This window comes from Pseudorca crassidens, chromosome 16 (assembly GCF_039906515.1).
Source record: "Pseudorca crassidens isolate mPseCra1 chromosome 16, mPseCra1.hap1, whole genome shotgun sequence".
NCBI classification, from domain to species: domain Eukaryota; kingdom Metazoa; phylum Chordata; class Mammalia; order Artiodactyla; family Delphinidae; genus Pseudorca; species Pseudorca crassidens.
The window spans coordinates 19,230,337-19,254,729 of NC_090311.1; the positions used below are offsets into that span (position 1 = coordinate 19,230,337).

Below are 24,393 nucleotides of genomic sequence, written 5' to 3' on the forward strand. Positions count from 1 at the left end.
TCAGTGTTGAAAAGGAAACATGGTTTGTGGTAAGGGAGCCCTTGCTGTGGGCCCTCATCTCCCATTTCCTTGAACTGCATGGGCTTAACAAGCTCATCCTCCCTCCTTCCCTCACATGTGCTTTTGAATTTCAGACATGCCTTTCTCCGTGCTGTCACAGTCTATGCCAGAAGCCCGGGAAACCAAGAAGTGAGGGTTCTTTTACTCTAAGATCAGGAACAAGACAAGGTTGCCCACCCTCACTGCTATTATTCAACATAGTTTTGGAAGTTTTAGCCACAGCAATCAGAGAAGAAAAAGAAATAAAAGGAATCCAAATCAGAAAAGAAGAAGTAAAACTGTCATTGTTTGCAGATAACATGATACTATACATAGAGAATCCTAAAGATGCTACCAGAAAACTACTAGAGCTAATCAATGAATTTGGTAAAGTAGCAGGATACAAAATTAATGCACAGAAGTCTCTTGCATTCCTATACACTAATGATGAAAAATCTGAAAGACAAATTAAGGAAATACTCCCATTTACCATTGCAACAAAAAGAATAAAATACCTAGGAATAAACCTACCTAAGGAGAAAAAAGACCTGTATGCAGAAAACTATAAGACACAAATGAAAGCAATTAAAGACCATACAAACAGATGGAGAGATGTACCATGTTCTTGGATTGAAAGAATCAACATTGTGAAAATGACTATACTACCCAAAGCAATCTACAGACTCAATGCAATCCCCATCAAACTACCAATGGCATTTTTCACAGAACTAGAACAAAAAATTTCACAATTTGTATGGAAACACAAAAGACCCTGAATAGCCAAAGAAAAAGAAAAGAGAAAGAAAGAGAAAGAGAAAGAAAAACGGAGTGGGAGAAATCAGGCTCCTGGACTTCAACTATACTACAAAGCTACAGTAATCAAGATAGTATGGTACTGGCACAAAAATAGAAATATAGATCAATGGAACAGGATAGAAAGCCCAGAGATAAACCCACACGCATATGGTCACCTTATCTTTGATAAAGGAGGCAAGAATATACAATGGAGAAAAGACAGTCTCTTCAATGAGTGGTGCTAGGAAAACTGGACAGCTACATGTAAAAGAATGAAATTAGAACACTCCCTAACACCATCCACAAAAATAAACTCAAAATGGATTAAAGACCAAAATGTAAGGCCAGACACTATCAAACTCTTAGAGGCAAACATAGGCAGAACACTCTATGACATAAATCACAGCAAGATCCTTTTTGACTCACCTCCTAGAGAAATGGAAATAAAAACAAAAATAAACAAATGGGACCTAATGAAACTTAAAAGCTTTTGCACAGCAAAGGAAACCATAAACAAGACGAAAAGATAACCCTCAGAATGGGAGAAAATATTTGCAAATGAAGCAACTGACAAAGGATTAATCTCCCAAGTATACAAGCAGCTCAGGCAGCTCAATATCAAAAAAACAAACAACCCAATCCAAAAATAGGCAGAAGACCTAAATAGACATTTCTCCAAAGAAGATATACAGATTGCCAACAAACACATGAAAGGATGCTCAACACCACTAGTCATTAGAGAAATGCAAATCAAAACTACAATGAGGTATCACCTCACACCTGTCAGAATGGCCATCGTCAAAAAGTTTACAAACAATAAATGCTGGAGAGGGTGTGGAGAAAAGGGAACCCTCCTGCACTGTTGGTGGGAATGTAAATTGGTATAGCCACTATGGAGAACAGTATGGAGGTTCCTTAAAAAACTAAAAATAGAACTACCATAGGACCCAGCAATCCCACTACTGGGCATATACCCTGAGAAAACCATAATTCAAAAAGAGTCATGTACCACAGTGTTCACTGCAGCACTATTTACACTAGCCAGGACATGGAAGCAACCTAAGTGTCCATCGACAGATGAATGGATAAAGATGTGGCACATATATACAATGGAATTTTACTCAGCCATAAAAAGAAACGAAATTGAGTTATTTGTAGTGAGCTGGATGGACCTAGAGTCTGTCATACAGAGAGAAGTAAGTCAAAAAGAGAAAAACAAATACCATATGCTAACACATATATATGGAATCTAAGAAAAAAAAAATGGTTCTGATGAACCTAGGGGCCAGACAGGAATAAAGACGCAGAGGTAGAGAATGGACTTGAGGACATGGGGAGGGGGAAGGGTAAGCTGGGACGAAGTGAGAGAGTAGCATTGACATATATACCAAATGTAAAAAAGATAGCTAGTGGGAAGCAGCCGCATCGCACAGGGAGATCAGCTTGGTGCTTTGTGACCACCTAGAGAGGTGGGATAGGGAGGGTGGGAGGGAGACTCAAGAAGGAGGGGATATGGGGATATATGTATATGTATGGCTGATTCACTTTGTTATACAGCAGAAACTAACACAACATTGTAAAGCAATTATACTCCAATAAAGATGTTTAAAAAATAAAAAGTCAGGGTTCTTTCAAATTCCGCCACTCAGCTTTCTAGGTGCCTCTTTCTTTTTTAAAAATTCTTAAATTTTTTATTTTTATACAATTTTTAAAGGTTACTTTCCATTTAGTTATTACAAAATATTGGCTGTATTTCCCGTGTTGTACAATACATCCTTGAGCCTATTGTACACCCAATAGTTTGTACCTCCCACTTGCCCACCTCTATATTGCCCCTTCCCCTGCCCCACTTGTAACCACTAGTTTTTTCTCTATATCTGTGAGTCTGCTTCTTTTATGTTATATTCATTAGTTTCTTGTATATTTTAGATTCCACAGTATAAGTGATATCATACAGTATTTATCTTTCTCTGTCTGACTCTAAGTGCCTGTTTCTTCATGCAAACATTTTAGCACCTCAAGCTCTCACTGGTCACATGGGAATGAAACAAATTCAGTGAATCTCACTGCATTCATGTTGCACGCTGAATTTTGGAAATTTGCCCAAAATAGAATTCTGAGAAGGAGGAATGAAGAGACTAAATGGGTATTCTAAGCCCAGGTTGACAGAGGAAGACCACTGATGATCCAAGGTGGCTTTGAGTCTCCAAAGTTCAGGCCTTAATTAAGAAAAGAATTTCTCCTATGCCTGTTCCTGATTCCTGAAGTTAAAATATTTATTAAAAATAAAGGCTAAATATTGTTACTTCTGACCAGTCACTGTATAAACTACCCCCTTTGACTTTAGAAATGAAGACAAACATATTAACCCCCAAAGGTTCAGTCAATCCTCATAGGTTAAGGGTTCTTAGTTCTGTAGATTCACCAGGCATCCATTAATTCCCACCTACTCTTCTGCTCTGAGAACCAAGAACCTCAGTTGCTAACACCAAGGATCAGTGAAAATAACCTGTTCCCCGTCAGTTGTTGGCTGGCTCAAAAATCCATACCCTCAGAGATGAGAAACTCAGAAGGTAAGAAAGACAGTGGCATTAGCTCAGGGGGTGGGTAACACAGTGAAAAGACTCAAGTGCATGGATTTCTGTTTTAGGGACCTGCTAGCTTTTCTGTGATAATGAGCACCTCATTCCAAAGCACATCCTCACTTCTAGGTAACTCACAAAGGCCTGGATCCATCACAAGAAGGGTCAGGTGAAACAAGAGGAAACAAAACACCATCATCAATGAAAACCTCTGTGCTGTACCAGCAGGAGGCCAGCTGTGTATTACCCCTTTATGTTATGAACAGCTGCTTTTTAAAAAAATTATGTAGTTTCCCTCCACCAATGTGTGGTCTATCTGGTACATACCAGTGTGAAAGTGCCCAGACCTACCTGATTAGTAGACTTCATGAGGATGTAATTAGTGACCTTTCCAAAGGGCAGCCCCAGGTTAATGACGTCATTCTCCGTGCAGCTTCCCTCCGGCAGATTGCAGATGTGTACCACGCGGCCAGCACCCGTTTTCCGCTGCGCAAACGGGAACAAAGAGCAGTGGTTTGGTCTTCAAAAGACATTTCCTCCTTGCCCTCTATCTATTCTAGATGCTCCTATTGGCTATCGTCCCCCAAATAATGATCAAAAAACTATAATTTACAAAATGAATGCAGAAAAATAATCCATTTGCAGAGACATATAAAACATTGATTTTATGCCATCTCCTTACACAAAAGATTCGTAACAATTTTAACGAGAAATCACATCCAGGGCTGTCGAAGAGATAAGGAAATGGGCATAACATGTGTTGCTGGTGGGAGGTTGTGTATCTACAATCTTCTGAGAAGGTACTTTAGCATATTGAATAAAACTCAAAATATACATAGCACAGGATCCTGCCATCCCATTTTTGGAAATCTAGCCTACAGAAATAAATACACCAATATGTAAATACTTATGTACAAGGACATTTATTGCAGTTAATTTATTATAATAAATTTATAATTTATTGCAAAAAGTTTTGGAAACAGCCTGAATGTCCAAGCATAGGATAATGATTGAGTAATTGATGGTTCACACCTACAAAGGAAAACGATGTAGCCATTGAAAGAAGGTGGTAAATGAGCTGATCAGGAAAACATTTTTAAGATAAAGTAAAAAGCAGGTTGCCAAGTACAGGTGTAATATGATGCTATTCTTGTAAAACAAAGCAAAAATCCAAAAAAATATAAGAAAAAGATGAAGCAAATGTAAAATTTTGATAATTATTGGAATTGGGGGATGAGTACACAGGGGTTAATTACACTTGTCTCTACTGTTCTGTATGTTTGAAATTTTTCACAATGGAAACATTTTAAGGGATATCAGCACAGACACAGAAAGGTATGGGACAATACATATCAACCTATCAGTACTGGTTATCTTCAAAGGGTAGAACTGGAAGGGAGTAAGGGGAGATGTTTAACCTATTTCTTGTATGTCTCATATTGTTTGACTTATAATTTTTTAAAAACCCAATAAAGAAAATGAACATAGAAAGGATTTGTGAACTTAATACATATACATAGACATTCACAGCGACAACCTTTGGTCTAGGGCAGTGGTTTCCAAAACTTTTGTTAGCCTTGAAATCCTTTCTTCAAACAAAAGCTTGCCCACCAGCCCAACATATTCAACAAATAAAGAGGTGCTGCTCTAGACAAACCTTGCGATCCAACACCCTGCCACCACCCCCCATCCAGCAGTCCCAAAGGCATCTCTAAGGAACACAGTTTAGAAATGAAGACCCGGGCCTAATCAAAGCTCCTGGAGGGAGGAAGTGTGTCTGTTTGGTCTGTGCAAACCTTAATCAGACTGGAGTCTCCAGGAGGTTCAAGAGTTAGTAGCCATAAGCCAACCCAATGTGGAAAAGAAGGATGCAATTTTCTAAACCCATACTAATAGCATAGCCCACATTTGCATAATCACTATCTTCTTTCTATGATAAAGTGAACTTCAACATCTAATTACATTTGATGTGGGTCCTACTCTGCTATAGTAATACAGTGGGAAAGTCTGAGGTCTCATCCCTAACAAGGGCTAATAATTGGGTAATTCTACCATGAAAAGCCCTCGTTTGTCTCATCTGGGCTGAGGACAGTAAGAGTCAATAAGAATTTCCTTGGATGGTTCAGCCCTGAATTGGAGAAACCCAAGTGCCCCCTGCAGACCTCCCTCTCTACTGTGTCCAGACGTCAAGCACTTTCCCAAAAGGAAACAGTCTCCAGTGTGTGGCCCAGGCCGCTCCCAGAGCATGCCCACACCTCCCTAAAGTGCAAACGGTGCTCTCCATCAGCTGGGAGACTTTGAGTACGAACCTGGCTAAGGAGGACCGAGCCCTTCTCCAGGGAAGACAGGAGGAGGGCTAAGAGGCAGGATCTTTGCCTCTCATTAGGGTGAGGGGTCACACAAAAACGCAGACCCCACTGAGCTCTCGGGCTGGGCAAAGTGGCCAGTCCTCTGAGTTCATCAACAGGAGGGCTGAGGCTGGGTGCTCTGCTGGCTCCTCTGAGCCAGGCACGTTTCTGCCCATGTGACTCTGCTGTGGCCGGCCCGGGCTCACGCGTGCTTGGACAACAGAGCAGACACGCAGGGTAGTTCTGGACCGACCCTGCTCCTTGCCTGTCCCGTTGCCTAGTGACTGGGCACGAGGGCCAGCGCCTCTCTCATTGTGTCCTCCAGACTGAAAGAGCAACTCAAGAGGCTTTTATCCAAGTGTAAGTGTAGCAAGTACTGCTGAGAGCAGAGCATGCCTCCCGAGGAATAAACACCCTCACCGCTGCTGGTCACCAAAGAACGATATGAAGTCACACTGCAGACAAGTTAGAAAGGTGCTAAAATGAGTGAGTCTAAATTAAGATTTTCATTTAAATTTTAAAAGTACATTGCAGCAACATGGATGGACCTAGAGGATTGTGACACTAAGTGAAGTAAGTCAGAGAAAGACAAATATCATATGATATCACTTATATGTGCAATCTAAAAAAAATGATACAAATGAACTTATTTACAAAACAGAAATAGACTCAGACATAGAAAACAAATTTACGGTGACCAAAGGGGAAAGGGGGTAGGGATAAATTAGGAGTTTGGGATTAGCAGATACACACTACTATATATAAAACAAATAAACAACAAGGACCTACTATATGGCAGAGGGAACTATATTCAATATCTTGTAATAAACTATAATGGAAAAGAATCTGAAAAAGAATAGACATATATATGTATAACTGAATCATTTTGCTGTACACCTGAAACTAATACAACATGTAAATCAACTCTACTTCAATAGAAAGTTGTTTGTTTTGAAAAACTAAAAAAAAAGTATCTATTTACATAGAAAAAAAAGTACATTTCATTGGCTCTTTTTCCTCCCAAGATTTTAATCAGCAATAGAAATTGGATTTTATTGACACCCTTGTCGTCACTTAAAATACTCATGAGATTTTTAGTAATCTTCCAATTAATCATATTAATCTGGAGTTTCTCCACTGGTGAACTGCAGATGGGTTACAGGTATGCCAAGATACTGGCCCCTTGGGGCAAAGCACCTCCAGTGGCCACAAGCAGCTTCTTCACTTTAACCAGTTCCCTTCAGTGTATCATTTTCTAAGGGACCCATGAAATGAAAATCTTGCCCATCAAAAATCTGTGCTGTGTCTGGTGTCAGGGCATGTGAGAAATCTTAACCAGTTAGAAACATTTTTTATGTGTGGTATTCTTTTGCAAATATTTGAGGTAGGGTAGTTCAGTCTACTTTCCTTTCTGTCACTGAACTAAAGTATCTTTTTGTTAAACTCAACTAGGTTCAAAATCATATTTGATTCATAAAGGGTGTGGGGTTATATGTATAATCACTCTATCCTTGAACAGTTCATATAAACATGGCTATTATTTGCCTTACATCCTATGGGAACTCTGGACGATGGGGGAGAAGGGGTGAGAGGACGCAGAATACAGTCTAGGTGGTACTCTTCTAGAGTAAAATCTATCCACTGGGGTCACAGACGATCCTGCATGCCTTGGAGCAGACAGCATGATGCCTTATGCTAATTCCCAACCTGGGTTCTCTAAGAAGTCCAAGTCCTGAAGGGTCTTTGAAGGTAATATATCAAGGAAGAATTGTTATTTTTGACATTTAAAAAACCGGAGTTGAGGGACTTCCCTGGCGGTCCAGTGGTTCAGACTTTGCCTTCCAATGCAGGGGGTGTGGGTTTCATCCCTGGTCAGGGAGCTAAGATCCCACAGGCCCGGCGGCCAAAACACCAAAGCATAAAACAGAAGCAATATTGTAACAAATTCAATAAAGACTTTAAAAACTTTAAAAACAAACAAAAGAACCTGAGTCGAGATCATACTTTGAGTTTCTTTACTGAGATGCTAATCTTGGTTAGATCCTTACCCTGATGAGAAAGTCTGTTTGGTGTGTCTGTGTTTTTCGATTCATAAAAATGGGGAGCTAGTTAATTACTCACTAATGTAAGTACTTTGGCAGATACAGTACTTTTGCCAAACATGAAATGCAGGACAGGTGCTGCTCGAGGTAGGAGTAATAACCGAAAATGGTTTGGGCTGTAAAAAGCACAAGACTTCCTGATGTAGTGAAAGAACCTGATCTTGGAAGACAGAGGGCTGGGTTTCAGTCCCAGCTCAGCGACCGATTAGGTACACGACAAGGACAAACCAGTTTTCCTTTCTGGGCCTTAGTTCCCCAGTGTCTGGAATGAGGAAGTTAGTCTATACGTCTTAAGTCCTCTCCAGATGTAAAATATCCATGCTTATGTGGCTCAAAGTTCTAAAATTCCACTCCTCTCAGAAGCCTTGCCAAGCTAAACCCTAAGATCCAGGTTAATGATAAGTTTCCCCAACTGTGTTGGGCAAAAACAGGAAGTCTGTGTTTTTCCCACTCCCTGTCCCAATGAATGTAATGTTTGTCCTCCCACTCTGTGTGCTCAGCCGTTTCAGCATGCATGCATATGTGCACAAGCACGGCCACTGTTCAGACAGGCCTGTATGTGCTGGTGCTGGTTTCATCTTTACAGGGCTGAAGATAAGCTCCAAGCAGTGAGCACCTTGCCAATGTGCTCTGCCCTGAGAAAGACTCTGCTCCCTGAATGAACGAGGGGAGTTGAGATCATATACCGAGATAAACTAAAGACACGTGGGAACGCTGCCTCTCTGAGGACAGACACACATCAGGTGTGTGCCGCCTCACGGTCTTCAGGCACCAGTGCCAGGCCAGTGGGAATATCAGACAGACCTGGGTCTGTGTCCCTGCTCCCCAGTGACTACCGTGGGCAAGTTACTGAATTTCTCCAAGCCTGAGTTTGTTTGTCTATAAACCAGGGAAAATAAACATTGATTCCACAGGACCGTTTAGAAGACAAAAATGCCACAATGTATGTAAAGTGCCTTTGTGCAAGGCCTGGCATCAGCAGGCTTCCATAAATAAATACTTGTCTCCTTCTTTCCTCCAATGGTTAAAGGATGTGCTATGATGCTCCTGGACTGGGAAAAAAAGTAACTGTACTGTGATTATGTAAGAGAAAGTCTGTGTTCTTAGGAAATTCATGCTGAGGTAGTTAGGAGTGAAGAGGTACCATGTCTCCAATGGTTCAGGAGAAATACGCATAGATCATTAGATGGATGGATGAATGGATGGATGGATGAACAGATAAAGACAGAGATGGTTGGAGAGACAGATGATAAAGAGACAGAGACAGAAGAGACACAGAGAGAGAATGATGAAGTAAATGGGCCAAAATGTAAAAACAGTAGTAAATCTAGGCAAAAGGTATATGTGGGGGGAGTGTTCCTTATACCTTTCTTGCAACTTTTCTGTAAGTCTGAATTATATTAAAATTAAAAGTTACTAAAATAAATTTTAAAAGATGTGCTCTGGGGCAGAAGAGCAGCTGGGTTTAGAGAGAATTGTGAGACCTGGTGTTGATGAGCTCCGCTAACATCCCACCTGACGGTCTGCCTGCTGAGCTCCCAGGAGGCACACATGCGACAGTGCATTTGGAACGTCCCAGTCCAAGGTCAAATCTCTAAGAGAGCTAAGGCGTCTGGGCTGTAACTGAAGCCCTCATTACTAACCTAAGGGGACAATCGTCCTTCACCAGCCCGGAGGACACTTCAGTCCGCTCGTAGACCAGCACGACCCGAATGCCCTACGTGCAATCAGGCGCCTGGGCTGTACATTTTCACAGGCTGGGGTCACTCATTTAAAACCAGATGCTGCTTCCAATGGTTCATGCAGCCGAGTCCAAGACCTCTCAAGTCACCCACAAATCTTCTATAGATGCGTGGAAATGTGAAAAGAGCAGACTTGTGTAGGAAGATTCTGAGACCTTTCAATGCCCTCCGACGCAGGTGGGAACGGGCTCCGCAGATGAGTTCAAAGAACAGCACCAGTTCAAATAACTCACAGAGCTGCAATAAAAATGTGGCTCAGGGCAAGAGGCCTGCGGGGTGAGAGAAGTCTCTCAAAGTGCTTCTTAGAGCTTCTAAGTGCTTCTACGAAATGTAGATTCGATCTTCAGTAAACAATAAACAATTTTCTCTGCTCCAGCCTGATCTCCTTTAGATGTGACCTAATTTCCTCTGGCACACAGTCTGTGGGCCTCTGCTGGGTTTGTGCTAAACAAACCTGAGGACAGACACAGGGCAAATGTTTATTTCTCATGATGTTGATTTCGAACATACTATGCAGAGATTGAATGGGCATGAGTTCCAAAGCTATGGACCTTGGTGTAACTTGGAGGATAGAAAGATGTCTTTATTGATACTTTCAAATATTTTATAAAGTATATTACCTTTGACTTAGAGAAAATCTACTTTTATTGGTGCCGGATTGCCTACGGGTCTTGGGTGGCTCATGTGATGAGCAACTTCAACATTACTGTAAACTTTAGAGTCATGGAACCTTAAAACCAGGAGGTCATATGGTCCACACTCATCAATGTGTATGCAGACACTGATGCCTGGGAGAAGGTAAGGAACTTAATCTGTGGGCAATGAAGTAGGGGTAGATGTGTGATAACAACTCTCACTGAAAAACCAATCAATCACAGACTTGATAAATTACGGTAAACGTACACAATAGACGGTGTTACAACATCTGAGAGTGTTTTATGTTCAGATGTGAAAAGATGTCTATAAATCAATTAAAATATGTCTTGAGAGTTTATGTTTAGTGAAAAAAAACCAAGTTGCACAACAGATGATATGGGGTAATCTGACTTTCCCCAAAATATATACTTTTAGTAAATGAACATGCACATGTACACTAGCTAGAGATAGATAGCTATAGGCAAAGACATTTACCTTTGGCTTTCTCTGCAGGGTTAGAGTTTCTATTTTTTATATCTCTGTTACCGTTTAAAATTTTTTACATCATTTTACTGGCTTTGCAACAAGAAAAAATAATTCAGATTTGTAAAAAGAAAAGGAAAAAACCCAGAAAACAAAACCTACCCAGGTCTCCTCTTTCCCCACTCGTTGCTCTTTTCGAAAATGTACAAGGTGACCCCTGCCCAGGGGACAAGAGCGAGGACAGAGCTGGAATGGTGAGGGAGGGTGCCACATCAGTTAAGAACTCTCCATGCTCTTTGGCGGTCAGGAGACCAGAGTGCTCTGAGCCACGGACCCAGAAGGCCAAGCTGGACAGACAGATGTTCAAGAAACAGCCAGCAATCTGAGGGACAACGTATGACTTAAACCTCTGGTCTTTCAAAAACATTTCTATTTTCCTGTGCCTCAGTTTCCTTATTTATACACGTTTTCTGGTGTGCAGGGTCCTGGAGAGAAAGAAACCATAAAAACAATGTGTATCATCCCAGGCCAGGGAGGCCCCATCTGAGGCACCAGCACTAAATAAACTCCAAGGTGGCTGTGAAAACTACAAGGCGGTTTTCCGGGGACAGCCAGCAGGCAAAGTGCATCTCAGGCAGGCGCAAGAAAACGATTTACAGCCTGAGAAGGCCCCTATGGCCCCTTCTAGAAACCTGATTACTCTGTTTATGACAACTCAGGCAGCAAAGGATAAAGTGCGTCTGCTCTGTCAAATGGCAGAAGCTTAAGTGAAAGTGAATGCTCCTCTCCCAGGACCCTGGGGCTGGAGGACCCTGGGGTTGGAGGGGACAGACACAAAGCACCCACCCTCGGCAAATGCAGCACACGACTGTCACTTCAGTGCCCCCATCTCTGTCAGAAATAAACATGGAAACAAAGGGCTTGCATTCCCACCGAGCTGAGACAAATGTGAATTCAGCCAAGCCTGGGCTTGGGGGAGGCCGTAGATGCGTCATGTGGTCATTATAGATGTCGTGGCAGTTCAGATACCCTCTGAAGCCTCAGTCATGACACGGAGCACCCTGTCACTGTGTTCCCCTGCTTAAAAACAGAGGGCTTTAGAAGGAAAGACTGCTCTTTGCTCCATAAACAATAGTGATATGACAATGGCTGAGTCCTGGCTGTTCCAGCTTTTACTCAACGAAATGTGTTTCTGAAAAGACTCATGTAAACGGAATCAGGCAGAAAAAGCCCTGGCACTGGACTGGAACACACTCCTGGAGGAAAAGGCATCAAAGCCTTTATGGGTTCTCTATAGTAGCTGGAAGGGGGGAAGTGGGAGGAATTTCACTGTCCTCCTTAAATATTTCTTTTCTGTTTGAATTTTCACAAAAAGCATAAATATGTAAACAGAAAAAACCAACAGAATGCAAAAGGAGCTCGCTGGCCACTCGTGGAGCCCAGAAAAGCATCCTCTGGTAACACAGTAACCACCCCTTGATGTATCTACTTATCTTGGTAGGTCAGCATTTGTAGGCAGAAAAAAACCCAATAATTTTTCTGAGGAACTCTCCTGCTACTTAAAGGAGCCTCGCAGAGCATCGTAGCAGATTCATCAGCTCTTCATTTCTCGGCTCTTCTCCAGAGGTCAATATTTTTGGATTTCAGGTTTTTCCAAAGTGACATACCCACATTCGATAGCATTTGCCAGAAATGGCAACAAGAGGACCAGAAGCCGACAGAAGGATGTGAACATCTAGGCACTGATGATGCAGGGAGTGGCTGGGGCAAACTGTGTCCTCATCCCCCAGATTATCCTTGGGAAGCTCACGTGACCAGCAAGGCTTCGCAGCACTTGTAACGATAAAACCAGTCAGATGAGAGCTCTTCACCTCCAATGGGTATATAGAAATGCCTCCAAATGTCGGGTTCATCTTGGGAGACACTGTCACGGTACAGGAGAATTCGGCTGCTGGGTCTGATGGCCTTTTCACCTTTTGCTCCACGGCTGCTGGCCAAAGCCTGAGAAGTCCTCATCGCCCCAGGCAGCCTCAGAGCCTGCTAAGCAGCTTGTGGAGTGGGAGTAGGGGAGGAGGGAACTTACTAATGAGAGAATCATCACGAGGGAGAGAAGTCAGAGACCCTCAGAGCTGGGTAGCAGCACTTAGCGGTTAAAAATGAGGCTTCTAGATAGAGCCGGGTTCCCTGGGTTCAAATCCCAGTGCTGCCATTTACCAGCTGTGTGACCTTAGGCAGGTTACTTAGTGTCTCTGTGCCTCAGTTTCCTCCCCTCACAGAGTTGTCTGGAGGATTAAATGAGCTAATACATACAAAAAAATGCTAAGAATGTGTTGGGCACTATGTAAATGTGCTATTATGATCATATCCGACAATTTCTGGGCTCTCCATCATCTTCCTGCTGCTGCCAGTGCTGAAAGCAAAATGTTCCTTGTGTTGCTTCTCAGGCTCAAGCCAGATGAATGCCCATCTCTAGGCGTCTGGAGGAAACTGTACTCATGAAAGGTCACGTGTCAGCAGATCGCTCGTGCCTGCCCCTCACCTAAGTAAAGCCCTTCCGTGGGAGCCTCTCAGCATCTCTCGGGCTGGGGAAGGCAGATATGACTACAGGGATTCCCAGACAGATTCGCACAGGAGGAACGCTGACACTGAGACTGGCCCCAAATCACATGACCAGCGGACAGAGCTAGCCTTAGCATAGGTTCCCCACAGCAGGCTAAACAGACTCGTTACACAAAAATAGCCATTATTACTTCTTACACACTGCACGGTTCACAAAGCATTGTCACCTACATGGTCTCATTTGACCCTCACGAGGGCAGGACAATGCTGGTCTACCCTCAGACCATCGAATCAGGAGACTGTGCTCAAATGGCCACATAAGATGTTCCGAGATTAGAGGCATAATCAGAAGGATCAAAGCCAAGTGAAAACCTAACTTCAAAAGTCATTATTAGGAGAGTATTTTCCCCATTTAAGGAAATAGAGCCTCAGAGAAGTAAAGTCATTTGCCCAAGGCCTCTCAGCTGCAGGATCCGGAACTGGGACATGAACTTAGGGCCTCTTGCCTCCCTATCCACAGCAAAGGGCCTCTGGTTCACTGGTCAGTGCCGGAGGACGCAGTTGAGGCACAGACAGACACAGAGTCACCCTGCCCTTGCCTCTCCTCGCTCCCTCAGCCCCTGCCCCTTCATAAAGGGACTCAGTTGACACGGGCTCTCTTTCCCGTGCCCAGACCCCTGGCCCATCTGGCACCCAGCCCTGCCTCCCCTGTCTGGGTCACAGCCCCTTTCCGCTCAGTGCTGGGGTCTCAGAACTGGCTCCGTGGTCCACAGTGTGGGAAACAGGCCCTGGGGTAGGTGGTGCTGGAGCGGACAGCGCCCCCATGGGACACAAGGTCAAGTCATCGGGCGTCTGACTCCAAGACAAATGCCAGGTTCACTGAACCCGGCCATTCTGCTCTCCTAGGACTGACCCCAAGCTGTCACTGACGGGCCGTGGCTCTCAGCCTGAAGACTGAAGAGGGAAACCACAACATTCCTTCACACACGGGCTTGCAGACAGGGGCTCCCTCTTGAAGCACGTCTCCCCGAAACACAAATAAACACACACAAACAAATGGAAATCTCGGCCCAGACAGGCCTCACTTCTCATCATGAACCTCTTCGCCTCCCCACTCACTCAGCCCCCAGGGTCTAAAACCTACACTTCTCTGCTTGCTCTTCCTGAGTTTTGCTCAAATGCCCCGACAGACACGTGGAAGGGACGGCACGTGGAGGCCCGCTCTGCTGAGCGCAAGAAGAAAGAGCCTGCAGCTGCTCACATCACGAATTGGAAAAATACAGGCACAGGCAAAACCACACAGACATGCGCCCTCGAGCAGGGTTCGGCCAAACACAGTTTGCTTTACAGGTGGCTCTGCGGCTCCCACCCCCTTCCCCACATTTGCCAGGGAGGAAGAGAAGCTGGGCAGCTCCTGGGGGACCAGGCTACACGCAGGGGGAAAACTGAGGTGGGGAGAGCGAGTTGTCACAATTGCTGGAAAAAGGAGGAATGAATCTTTAGAGCTTTGGGGGACGAAAGTGCCCGTTGTAGAGAGGAAGGAACACAAACACAACTAAAAACGAAGTATTGATATTATGCAGACGTCACCATTTCCCCAAGGGGTCAAAAATACCACTAGTGCACGGTCCGTACTTTTCAAACACATTTTCTCTTTCTGTTCAAGTTTCAGAATTACCCACTCACAGGAAATGGTCCACTTCAATAAAATGTCCAAGTCTTAGAAAACACACAGCACACACACACACACACACACACACACACACACACACATATACACACACACACACAAAACCCTCATACTTATTTTTTTCTAAACCAGTGCTGAATGCTAGAAAATCTTTGAGTGCTTTCAATTTTAAGAAATTATGTCAGCTTTTTAATCTATGTGTTTCAACACCAGCTGGACTGAATTAAACAACTCTTTTTTTAAAAAAATATTCATCCATTTATTTATTTATTTGGCTGTGCCGGGTCCCAGTTGTGGCATGTGGGATCTCCAGTCGCGGCATGCAAACTCCCAGCTGTGGCACACAGGATCCAGTTCCCTGACCAGGGACTGAACCCAGGCCCCCTGCACTGGGAGCGTGGAGCCCCAGCCTGTGGACCACCAGGGAAAACCCTGAATTAAACAACTCTTGACCTCTGCTTTCCTGCTCTGCACTAAGCCCCATCTGTGCCAGCTTCACCCCAGCCCCTTCTGTACCTCTACACGCAGGCAGAGCAGGTGATACAGATGCGTTGATGATGACCAATGACAGCGGAGAAAATGCTTCTGTACTCACATTTGTCCCTGGGGAAGCTGAAGGGAATGCGGGATTTGACTGAGTAAATGACCTCGCAGGAATGGCCGCATATGATGTTCCAAGATTTGAGGAGTAATCTAAACGGTAAATTACACAAAACTGGGTGAAAACCTAGTCATTTCCTTGACCTTCAGAAGTCATTATTTATGGATATGTGCAAGAGTAATGTTCCTCCTATTTAAAACTAAAAATGACATTTTACTAAATGTTCTTTTAAAAAAATATTAAATTTAGCTTTTCTTTCTTGAAATAAATCATTCTTTCTCATAAATGTTTAAAAGTCGTAAGGCAAACATAATAAAATAACTGGTTTAAGCCCCCCAAAATAAAGTCATTATTAGGACAGAAGTGGGAAGAGAAAAGTGAAAATTCCATTTTAACACAGTGATTAGTGATTGGCATGATTATACTTCTGGGCATGTTGATAACCAGCAAAGCTTTACGTCTAAAACACGTAGAAAACACTGAGGAGGCCAGAGAGCAGACCCAATGCATTTTAGCATCTTGGGATCTGTTTGCTTTATAGATGTGTCCACAAAGGCACATCGGGGACATTTGGTTATTAAAGATGGGGAGTAAATGTCAAACAGATAGCTAGTGGGAAGCAGCCGCATAGCAGAGGGAGATCAGCTCGGTGCTGTGTGTCCACCTAGAGGGGTGGGATAGGGAGGGTGGGAGGGAGACGCAAGAGGCAGGAGATATGGGGATATATGTATATGTAGAGCTGATTCACTTTGTTATAAAGCAGAAACTAACACAACATTGTAAAGCAGTTACACTCCAATAAAGATGTTAAAAAAATAAATAAATAAAGGTGGGGAGTAAGAAGCCTTTGGAAAACTGATTTCTGCTTCAAGCTGCTGATCTGTGGGGCCCTTTCTCACCTTCATTCCCAGCAGGGTTATAAACGGCTGTGCTGTTGGGAGAGGCACACAGTGTTCCCTCTGCAGAACCGAGTACACACCGGACAGCGGCGCTGGAGAGGGGTGAAAAAGGGAAACCAGTTACTCAATAAGTTAAACAAAGAATTCCCATGTGACCCAGAAATTCCACTCCAAGGCTTAGACCCCAAATAGCAGAAAATAAATGTTCAAACAGAGATGTTCACAGCAGCCCTATTCATAATAACCAAAAGGTAGAAACACCCCAAATACAGATCAAAAGATGAATGGATAAACACAATGTTTATATATATATATATATATATATATATATATATATAATATTATTCAGCCATAAAAAGGCTACATACGCTACAATGTGGGTGAACCTTGAAAATATTATGCTAAGTGAAAAAGCCAGTCACAAAAGGTCACATGTTATATGATTCTATTCATATTCAATGTTCAGAAGAAGCAAATCCATGACGACAGAAAGCAGAGTAGTGGTTGCCAGGGGCTGGGGGTAGGGAGGGGGAATGGGGAGTGACTGCCTAATGGATATAAGTTTCCTCTGGGGGTGATGAAAATGTTCTGGAACTAGAGACTGGTAGTATTTGCAAAACCTCGTCAATGTGCTAAACACCATTGAATTGTACACCTTAAAATGGTTAAAATGGTGAGTCTTATCACAATAAAAAAATGGGGAGCCAGAAAAGAAATGCCTTTTTAAAATCACTTTTTTAAATTGTGGTAAAATACACATAACATAAAACTTACCATCTTAACCATTTTTAAGTGTACGGTTCGGTGGCATTGAGTACATTCACACTGTTTGGCAACCATCGCTACCCTCCATCTTCCGAAGAACTCTTTCCCATCTTGTAAAACGGAAACTCTGTACTACCTCCCCAGCCCCTGCTCCCCGCCCCTGGCAGCCACCCTTCTACTTTCTGTCTCTATGAATCTGACGACTCTCAGTACTTCCTGGAAGTGGAATCACACAGCATTTGTCCTTTTGTGACTGGCTTATCTCACTTAGAGTAACGTCCTCAAGGTTCACCCATGTTGTTGCCTGTGTCAGAAATTCCTTCCTTTTGAAGGCTGAATAATATCCCACTGTAAACACAGACCACATGTGTTTATCTATTTACCTGGCCTGGACATTTGGGTTGCTTCTACCTGTTGGTTACTGTAAATAAGGAAGGGAGGCCTTTTGGATGAGCTCATTTCAAAACACTTAACCCCATCCTCTGTTCTACATCCCTGGGCCCAGGCTCCTCTCTTCTGTGTGGGTATCTGGAACCCCTTCCTCACTGGTCTCCCCGAGTCTGCCTTTGCCCCCACCACCTATTCTCAGCATGGCAGCCAGGGTCCCAGTCAGTGAAGCCAGAGCACATCCCTTCTCTGCTCAGCCCTCCGGGGCTCCAGTCCCATTCAAATCAAAAGTGAAAGTCCTCTCCACAAGCCCCAGTGCTCAGGATGCAGCCCCACTGCTTCCCTGGCTCCTCCTCCCAGGTACTCCGCACTGCTCACACTGATGCTGCCTGAGCATCCTTGGACCACGCCAGGGCCCTCAAACTCGCTGTTCCTTCTGCTGGGAGTGCATGTCCCCCAGACCACCACGGTTCATTCCATGCCCTCCTGGGATGTCCTCAGTGAGGCCTTCCCACCACCAGCCCCTCTGAGTGTGCACACACACACACACACACACACTTCCTGCCTCTGCCCTGATGCCGTTTTCTGCTTAGCGTTTACCACCAGAGATGCTATAGAGTTCACTAGTTTATCATCTGACACTGCCCCACCCCCCTGCCATTAAGTGTAAAGCTCCTTGACAACAGGGATTTGCTTGTTTTGTCCTCTGCTCTTTCCCCAGCAAGAACAAAGCAAGGCGCACAGTAAGTGCTCAGTGAACGTGCGCTGAGTGCATGCATGAACCTGTCCTCCCGGACAGCACTTACTTTTCAGAGAAGAGCAGGCATTTCTGAGCATGGAGTTTCCCTTTTACATGCAGCTCCCAGTCCTAGGCCAGAAGGAGAGAAAAATGACCGAAGGAGAACTGAGCCCCCAGGAAGGCAGTGGATGAGTACAGATTTCCTCCTAAGGGCAGGGAGGGCAGAGTGCCCAGATGCTGGACCAGCCCTGCTGATGCCTCTCCCTCCCCTGCTCCCCTCCCATCCAGGCTCCTCCCCCGTTCCTGCCTCCCTAACCAGCCGTCACTGTCATCATCATCATCATTGGCCTCCACCTGCACATCCCATGCCTATCTTGGACAGGAGCCCAGATTCACAAGTCCGATTTCCTCTTCCCCTCTCAGGGGGCCCCTGGTCCCACCACACCTCCGATGTACTTCCATATGAGAATCTGGCAGGTGGACTCCCAGGGAGTTGCAAAGCCTTAGAAAAGACTTATGAGAGACAAAATCCTCCATCACCTCCCACGTTAGCCGGCCCCCTCCTGAGACAGGAGGTGAGAGGGTGTGGTCCACCCAAGTGACAGGGATGCGTTTGCATGACATAACCCAAGCAGGGGTGAATGACACACTGTGGTGTGTTACCCGCTAAACAAGGATTACTGTGCTCTGCAGACAAGATGAGAGACAAGAGGCCGTACAGCTCAGTGATAAGAGGCACAGGCTCTGGGAGGGTCAGACCCACGTTTGAATCTCCACTCCACCACTTTCTGGCTATGGGGCCCTGGACAAGTCATTTCATCTCTCTGGGCCTCAGTTTTTGCATCTGTAAAATGAGTATAATAATAGTATCTACCTTGGAGAGTTACCGCTGACACAGAGGAAGGGTTTAATATATGCTAACTGCAATTATTCTTGCTTTGGAATATTTTACTGCATCATCAATACATCTTGGGGGAAAATTTATACTACCATGGACTTTTGTTTGCAGGGGCCCAAAGCACTTCATAACCACTGAAAAGGTGTAATAAGGCTCTACCTCCATTTTGCAGATGCAGAAGCTGAGGCCTCTCTATAACAATTCGTCTAGGTCCCACCTGAGAATTACTCCCTTGCCCAACTCAAAATTCTGCTAACACTTTCCCCCTTTTGTACTCAGTACAGTATACGTTCTCAAGGAATGTAGGCAAGGAGTTAGAGGCTAATTCCTGAGTCCCTTCTCCATAACCCAAGTGGGGTCACTTGGTCCTCCACTCACCCTCATCTCTCACCTATAACCATGGGTAAGAATCTCTCATTTGCCTTAAAGCAAGGGACTGGCCCTGATACATTTCTGAAATTCCTTCTGGTTCTAATACCTAGGCTTTTCGTCAAGGGTACCGATGGCAAAATTCTGTTACCCAGTCCCCAAATGTCACAGTTCCTTGCCCGTGAGCAGCAGGAGTTGGGCTGTGGTGGAGAGCCCACAAGGCTCCAGCTGTGGCTCCCAGCCGGTCCTGGATGACTCACCTTCAAATCAAACACCTTCTTGTCGCAGATGCTACAGACGTGGGGCAGGTGGAGGGGGGTCACACCGTGAAAGTCATTCAGCTCGTGCGCCTGCAAGGGCTGCACAGACAGCATCGCCTGCTCCTCCGTGGCCCGCCGCCAGGCTCCGCTGAAACCCTGTTTGCTGTTGTTGAGCCGACCCCCAAAGGAAGGAGGGGTCCTGTCTGGGGTGGGCTCCTCGGGGTCATACAGCTCATAGGGCTGGCTGGGGGCTGGAGGCCACAGGTTGGGGACTGCTCTAAGATCGGGCTTGCTTTGGCCAGAGAATCCATGGGGGCTCTCCCACTGGCTGTTCGGACCCTGCAGCAGCGGACCTACCTCGCCTTTCAAGCCCCCGGCCGGCTCAGCCGCAAATCCACCTGCCACCTGTGACCCTTGGGCGTTGGGTCCGTAGAAGTCCGTGGGAAAGGCGGCTTGGCCATCTTGCCCTGAGTGGCTGTAGTGCCCTTCATAGGTCACGCCGCCCGAGGTAGAGGCCGAGGCTGGCAGGAAACTGGGCTGACCATCAGTTTCAGAGCCATATGCCTGGCCCGAGTTGGCTTTACCATACTCGTAGAATCCCGCTGCAGCAGGGGCGGGCCCAGTCTTGCCGATGTCCAAGATGACTGCTGGCTGGGCAGGGGTCTGAGGCAGGACCCCGCTGAAAGGGTGCATCACAATGGCATTGGGGGGCTGGCTGGGGAGACTCACAGAGGGCCCTGGGCCTCGTGTCTGGCCCTGGGGCGAGAAGGCAATTGCATTAGAGGGAAACCGGGCACTGGGCATGGTTGCTGCGTGTTGGGGCACCCCGGTGTGGCCATGGGGGGAGCTGATCATGGACGGATGCCTCAACTGGTTGAAGAGAGGCTGGGACATGGCCACTTTGGAGAGGACTTGGTTCAGGACGGTGGCGGCCGCAGCGTTGTTGGTGACGGCCGTCTGTGCCAGCTTTAGCCGGTGGAGGGTGAGCTGAGCTTGCAGCTGAGCCAGCTGGAGGCTCGCGGGCGAAGGAAGCAGCGGGTTTGGGTTACTGACCGAGAACGGGGTCTTGTCCAGGAGTTTGGCGGCACTGCAGGGAGACAAAGGCCTAGATGCACAGCTGTTTTCCACCCAGGGGGACAACAGGCTGTTTGTCTGCTCATCTGTGGTCGCCCCTCCCATACAAACAAGACCCTCCCACACAGGCCCCACATGTAATCGAGTCTGCAAAAACCTATGCTCATACACATCAATTAAACAATTATTTTAAAACTCCAACAGAAAAATTCTCATAGGGTATAATGTTCAATCTCATTGGTAATCAAAGAGATACAAGTAAAACCATTAGAAACAAATATTTGCCTAGCAAAGTAGCAAATATATATATATATATATATATATATATATATATACACGTATATATAACTATATAGCCATATATATATCTCACAGCACTCAGTGCTGGTGAGATAAAGCAGAATGGATACGACATCAATGATAGTCTAAACTTGTGCGACTTTGTCCAAAGGTAGTCTGGCGACATGTATTCATTACAGCCATACTCTTTGACCCAATAATTCAATTCTATAAATCTAGCCTAAGAAAATGAGCTAAAATGCAGACAAAACTTGATACCCAAAGATGTTTAATGATACTACATTATTTAAGAGTCCAACGTTGAAAGTTACAAATAACTGATAATAGTAGGGAGGGGAGTTTTAAAGTGAGTAAATTATAACATATTTATAGAATGAAATGTTCAGTAACCATTCACTACTGGTGCGTACATTTCTATTGTATTATGTAATATTTAAGACATTCAAAAAAGTGTTCCCGGGCTTCCCTGGTGGCGCAGTGGTTGGGAGTCCGCCTGCTGATGCGGGGGACACGGGTTCATGCCCTGGTCCGGGAAGATCCCACATGCCGTGGAGCGGCTGGGCCCGTGAGCCATGGCCGCTGGGCCTGAGCGTCCAGAGCCTGTGCTCTGCGACGGGAGGGGCCACGGCAGTGAGAGGCCCGCGTAACGCAAAAAAAACCAAAACAAACAAAAAAGTGTTCCCATCACCAAGCTTAAGACAGAAAACATGCCACCACACTAAGTCCTCCTTGGGTATCTGCTCTCCCATCCTCATCCCACACTCATCCTTGCCGGTCATAGGCTCCATTTTGAATTTGGTAAGGTCATCGTTTACAAAGGAAAAAAAAATTAGTGACACGAGAAAAATCCATAGACTCTAATGTTAAATGAAAAAAGTAGTCTTCAAAATTGCACACAGAGTGAATTGTGTGTGTATATTTCTGCCGAACACATTTTCATCCTTGTCCTCATTTCACATCCAAAAGCAACAAGAATCATGTGCCCTTCAGTTCACTCTCAAACCCAACTAGCACAGGAAACAATCAAAAAATTACAAGTGAAGAATCTGAATTTGAGATCACAGGCAGTGGTGGGCTCTCACAGAATCTTATTTCGGGGGTGTTCTGTCTGACACGTGCCTTTCACGTGACCCCTGTTGGTTGGTTACGGTGTTTTCTAGACCAAAAATCAGGACCCGTGGACTGGAAAGGGAACAGACTTTCCCAGAAAATCTGGGACACGTGGTTACCATTGTCATGGCTCTTTTGTAAGACCCTATATTTCCTGGTCTTAAAGTCCCCTTCCGAGGAGTGGGTGCAATCAGGAAATGTGTTCGGGATGTTGATAAACTGGAATTCTCAGGACATTTTAATGGGAAGAACGGGACCGTGCAATTGAGATTGGGATTGCCATGGACAGGCCAGGCTGCACGTTCAGCATGTCTACGGCAGTGTGGGATAGAAACTGCAAAGCTGGGACACTTTAGACAAGGTGTCCACTGTCACATGCTCTGTCCCATACAAGTCTGATGACAATGAAACAAAGGAGAAGGGCCAGAGGTAGGGACAGGCGAGGGAAAAAAGGGAGGTATGTGGCATGTCACTCCTCTCCCACTTTGGGTTGGCGCGTTACATTGGTCCGAGAGAATGAGGGGAGGCAGGTGGGGGAGGCAGGTGAGTGTGAGAGATTCTCACATTTACTGCGACACTGTGTGGCCAGTGCTTTGCCTATGTTATCTCATGGGATCTCGCCATTAGTCCTATGGGCTATGGGTAACCTCACCCCAGTTTTGCAGGGCAAGAACCTAAAGCTCAGAGAGATTAGGTGATCTACTTAACGAATACCCATTGTTGGTGAGTACAGACCAGGGAGTCAAACCCCAGCCAGGCTTTGCAAAGAAGAGAAGGGGCGCAAGTGGTTAAGTACACAGCTCCTCAGCCCTCCCCGAGGACTTCTTCATGGCCTGCTTCACTGTTTTGCCTGAAGTGAGTTCTCAGAACATTAGGCACACCCACATTCAAATTCAAGTATAAAACACACTTCGCAGCCAGACAAAAACGACTTTGTCTTACTCTTTCTCATTCTATGAGAGATCAAGAATTTGCTGTAAGTCATTAAAGAGACAGGACCTTCACCCAGCCGGCAGCCCTGCTGTGCTCCAAGGACAACACAGGCTGGCTGCGTTTTAAGATACTGGGGGGCTGGTTAAAGGTCGTGACAGACCTTTTCTCCTCTGGGTAGTTGTGCTGGTTGCAGCCAAGCCTTGGTGGCCCCAGTGTGGCCCGGGCACAAACCATGGCAGCAGCAGAGTTGCGGAAGTGCTAACTGTCCACGTAGGCAAGAATATGAAAGGAAAAGGAGGGTGCTCTAGAGTCTGGTGATAGATTCCTACTTGTGTAGTATTAAGTAGCTGAGCTTTGGAGGAGCAATTAAGCTTAACTCAAAACCCTGCCCACACAGTGCCAACCCTTACCTACCAGGGCTGTCCTGCAACGCAGCCTGTCCTTGCTAACAAGGCAATGATGAGGTGCCAACTTGGTTTCCATGAGAGAGTAGGACAAGGTTGGTTCCGTTTTTCCCAGAGAAGTCAACTGTGTTTTCTAAAACTGTGTTCTGGGCTGGAGGGAGCTCTTGCTGGAGTTTCCCCTTTGCCTCTGAAAGGACACGCAAGGAAGAGCCGTCTTTCCAACTAGGAGAGCCAACCTCGCTGGGTATTTGTAGGTCAGCCACGGGAAACGAGTGCTTTTCTGAGGACAGTCCAGGTTACAGAAGTTTACTCTTTCACATGCAGCATGAATTAAGAAGACTGGCTAGATTTTCTTCCCAACTTCTGCTTTGCCTAGCAAATTCCTATTGTCCTTAACTTGAATCAACCTTGAATGGAAGTGATTGCACATGAATCATCAGAGCTAGATAACTTTATGAACCAAAGACCCTTCGATAAAAAAGAAAAGGCACTTTATCCTACTTATAAAAAGCCTTAAAATTCTTAGCCTATCAGCATTAATAACTTAAAATTCAGGTGCATATAACAATCATACTTCTGAGCCAAAAATTGGGGCATGTCTACCCTAAAGGGTAGAACAGAGGTCACCCTTCTGTCTTCCTTGGTTTTTCACTGTCACATCACTGCCTTATATTGAAA

The 24,393-nt window shown here is 45.1% G+C and overlaps 1 protein-coding gene across 4 annotated transcripts in view; it reads right to left on the minus strand.

Annotated features, from left to right (window-relative positions):
• Positions 1-24,393, minus strand: part of RBM20 (RNA binding motif protein 20) — a 216,924-nt gene that overhangs the window by 42,706 nt on the left and 149,825 nt on the right. For 3 of the 4 annotated variants that reach the window (XM_067709434.1, XM_067709435.1, XM_067709436.1), the window contains exons 2-6: positions 19,895-20,981; positions 18,435-18,496; positions 16,477-16,568; positions 15,572-15,669; positions 3,768-3,902 (exon numbers count right to left, since the gene is read on the minus strand). In XM_067709434.1, the coding sequence (XP_067565535.1) occupies positions 3,768-3,902; positions 15,572-15,669; positions 16,477-16,568; positions 18,435-18,496; positions 19,895-20,981 (1,474 nt within the window). The remainder of the gene's footprint in view (positions 1-3,767; positions 3,903-15,571; positions 15,670-16,476; positions 16,569-18,434; positions 18,497-19,894; positions 20,982-24,393) is intronic. The other variant, XM_067709437.1, reaches the window with a different exon arrangement.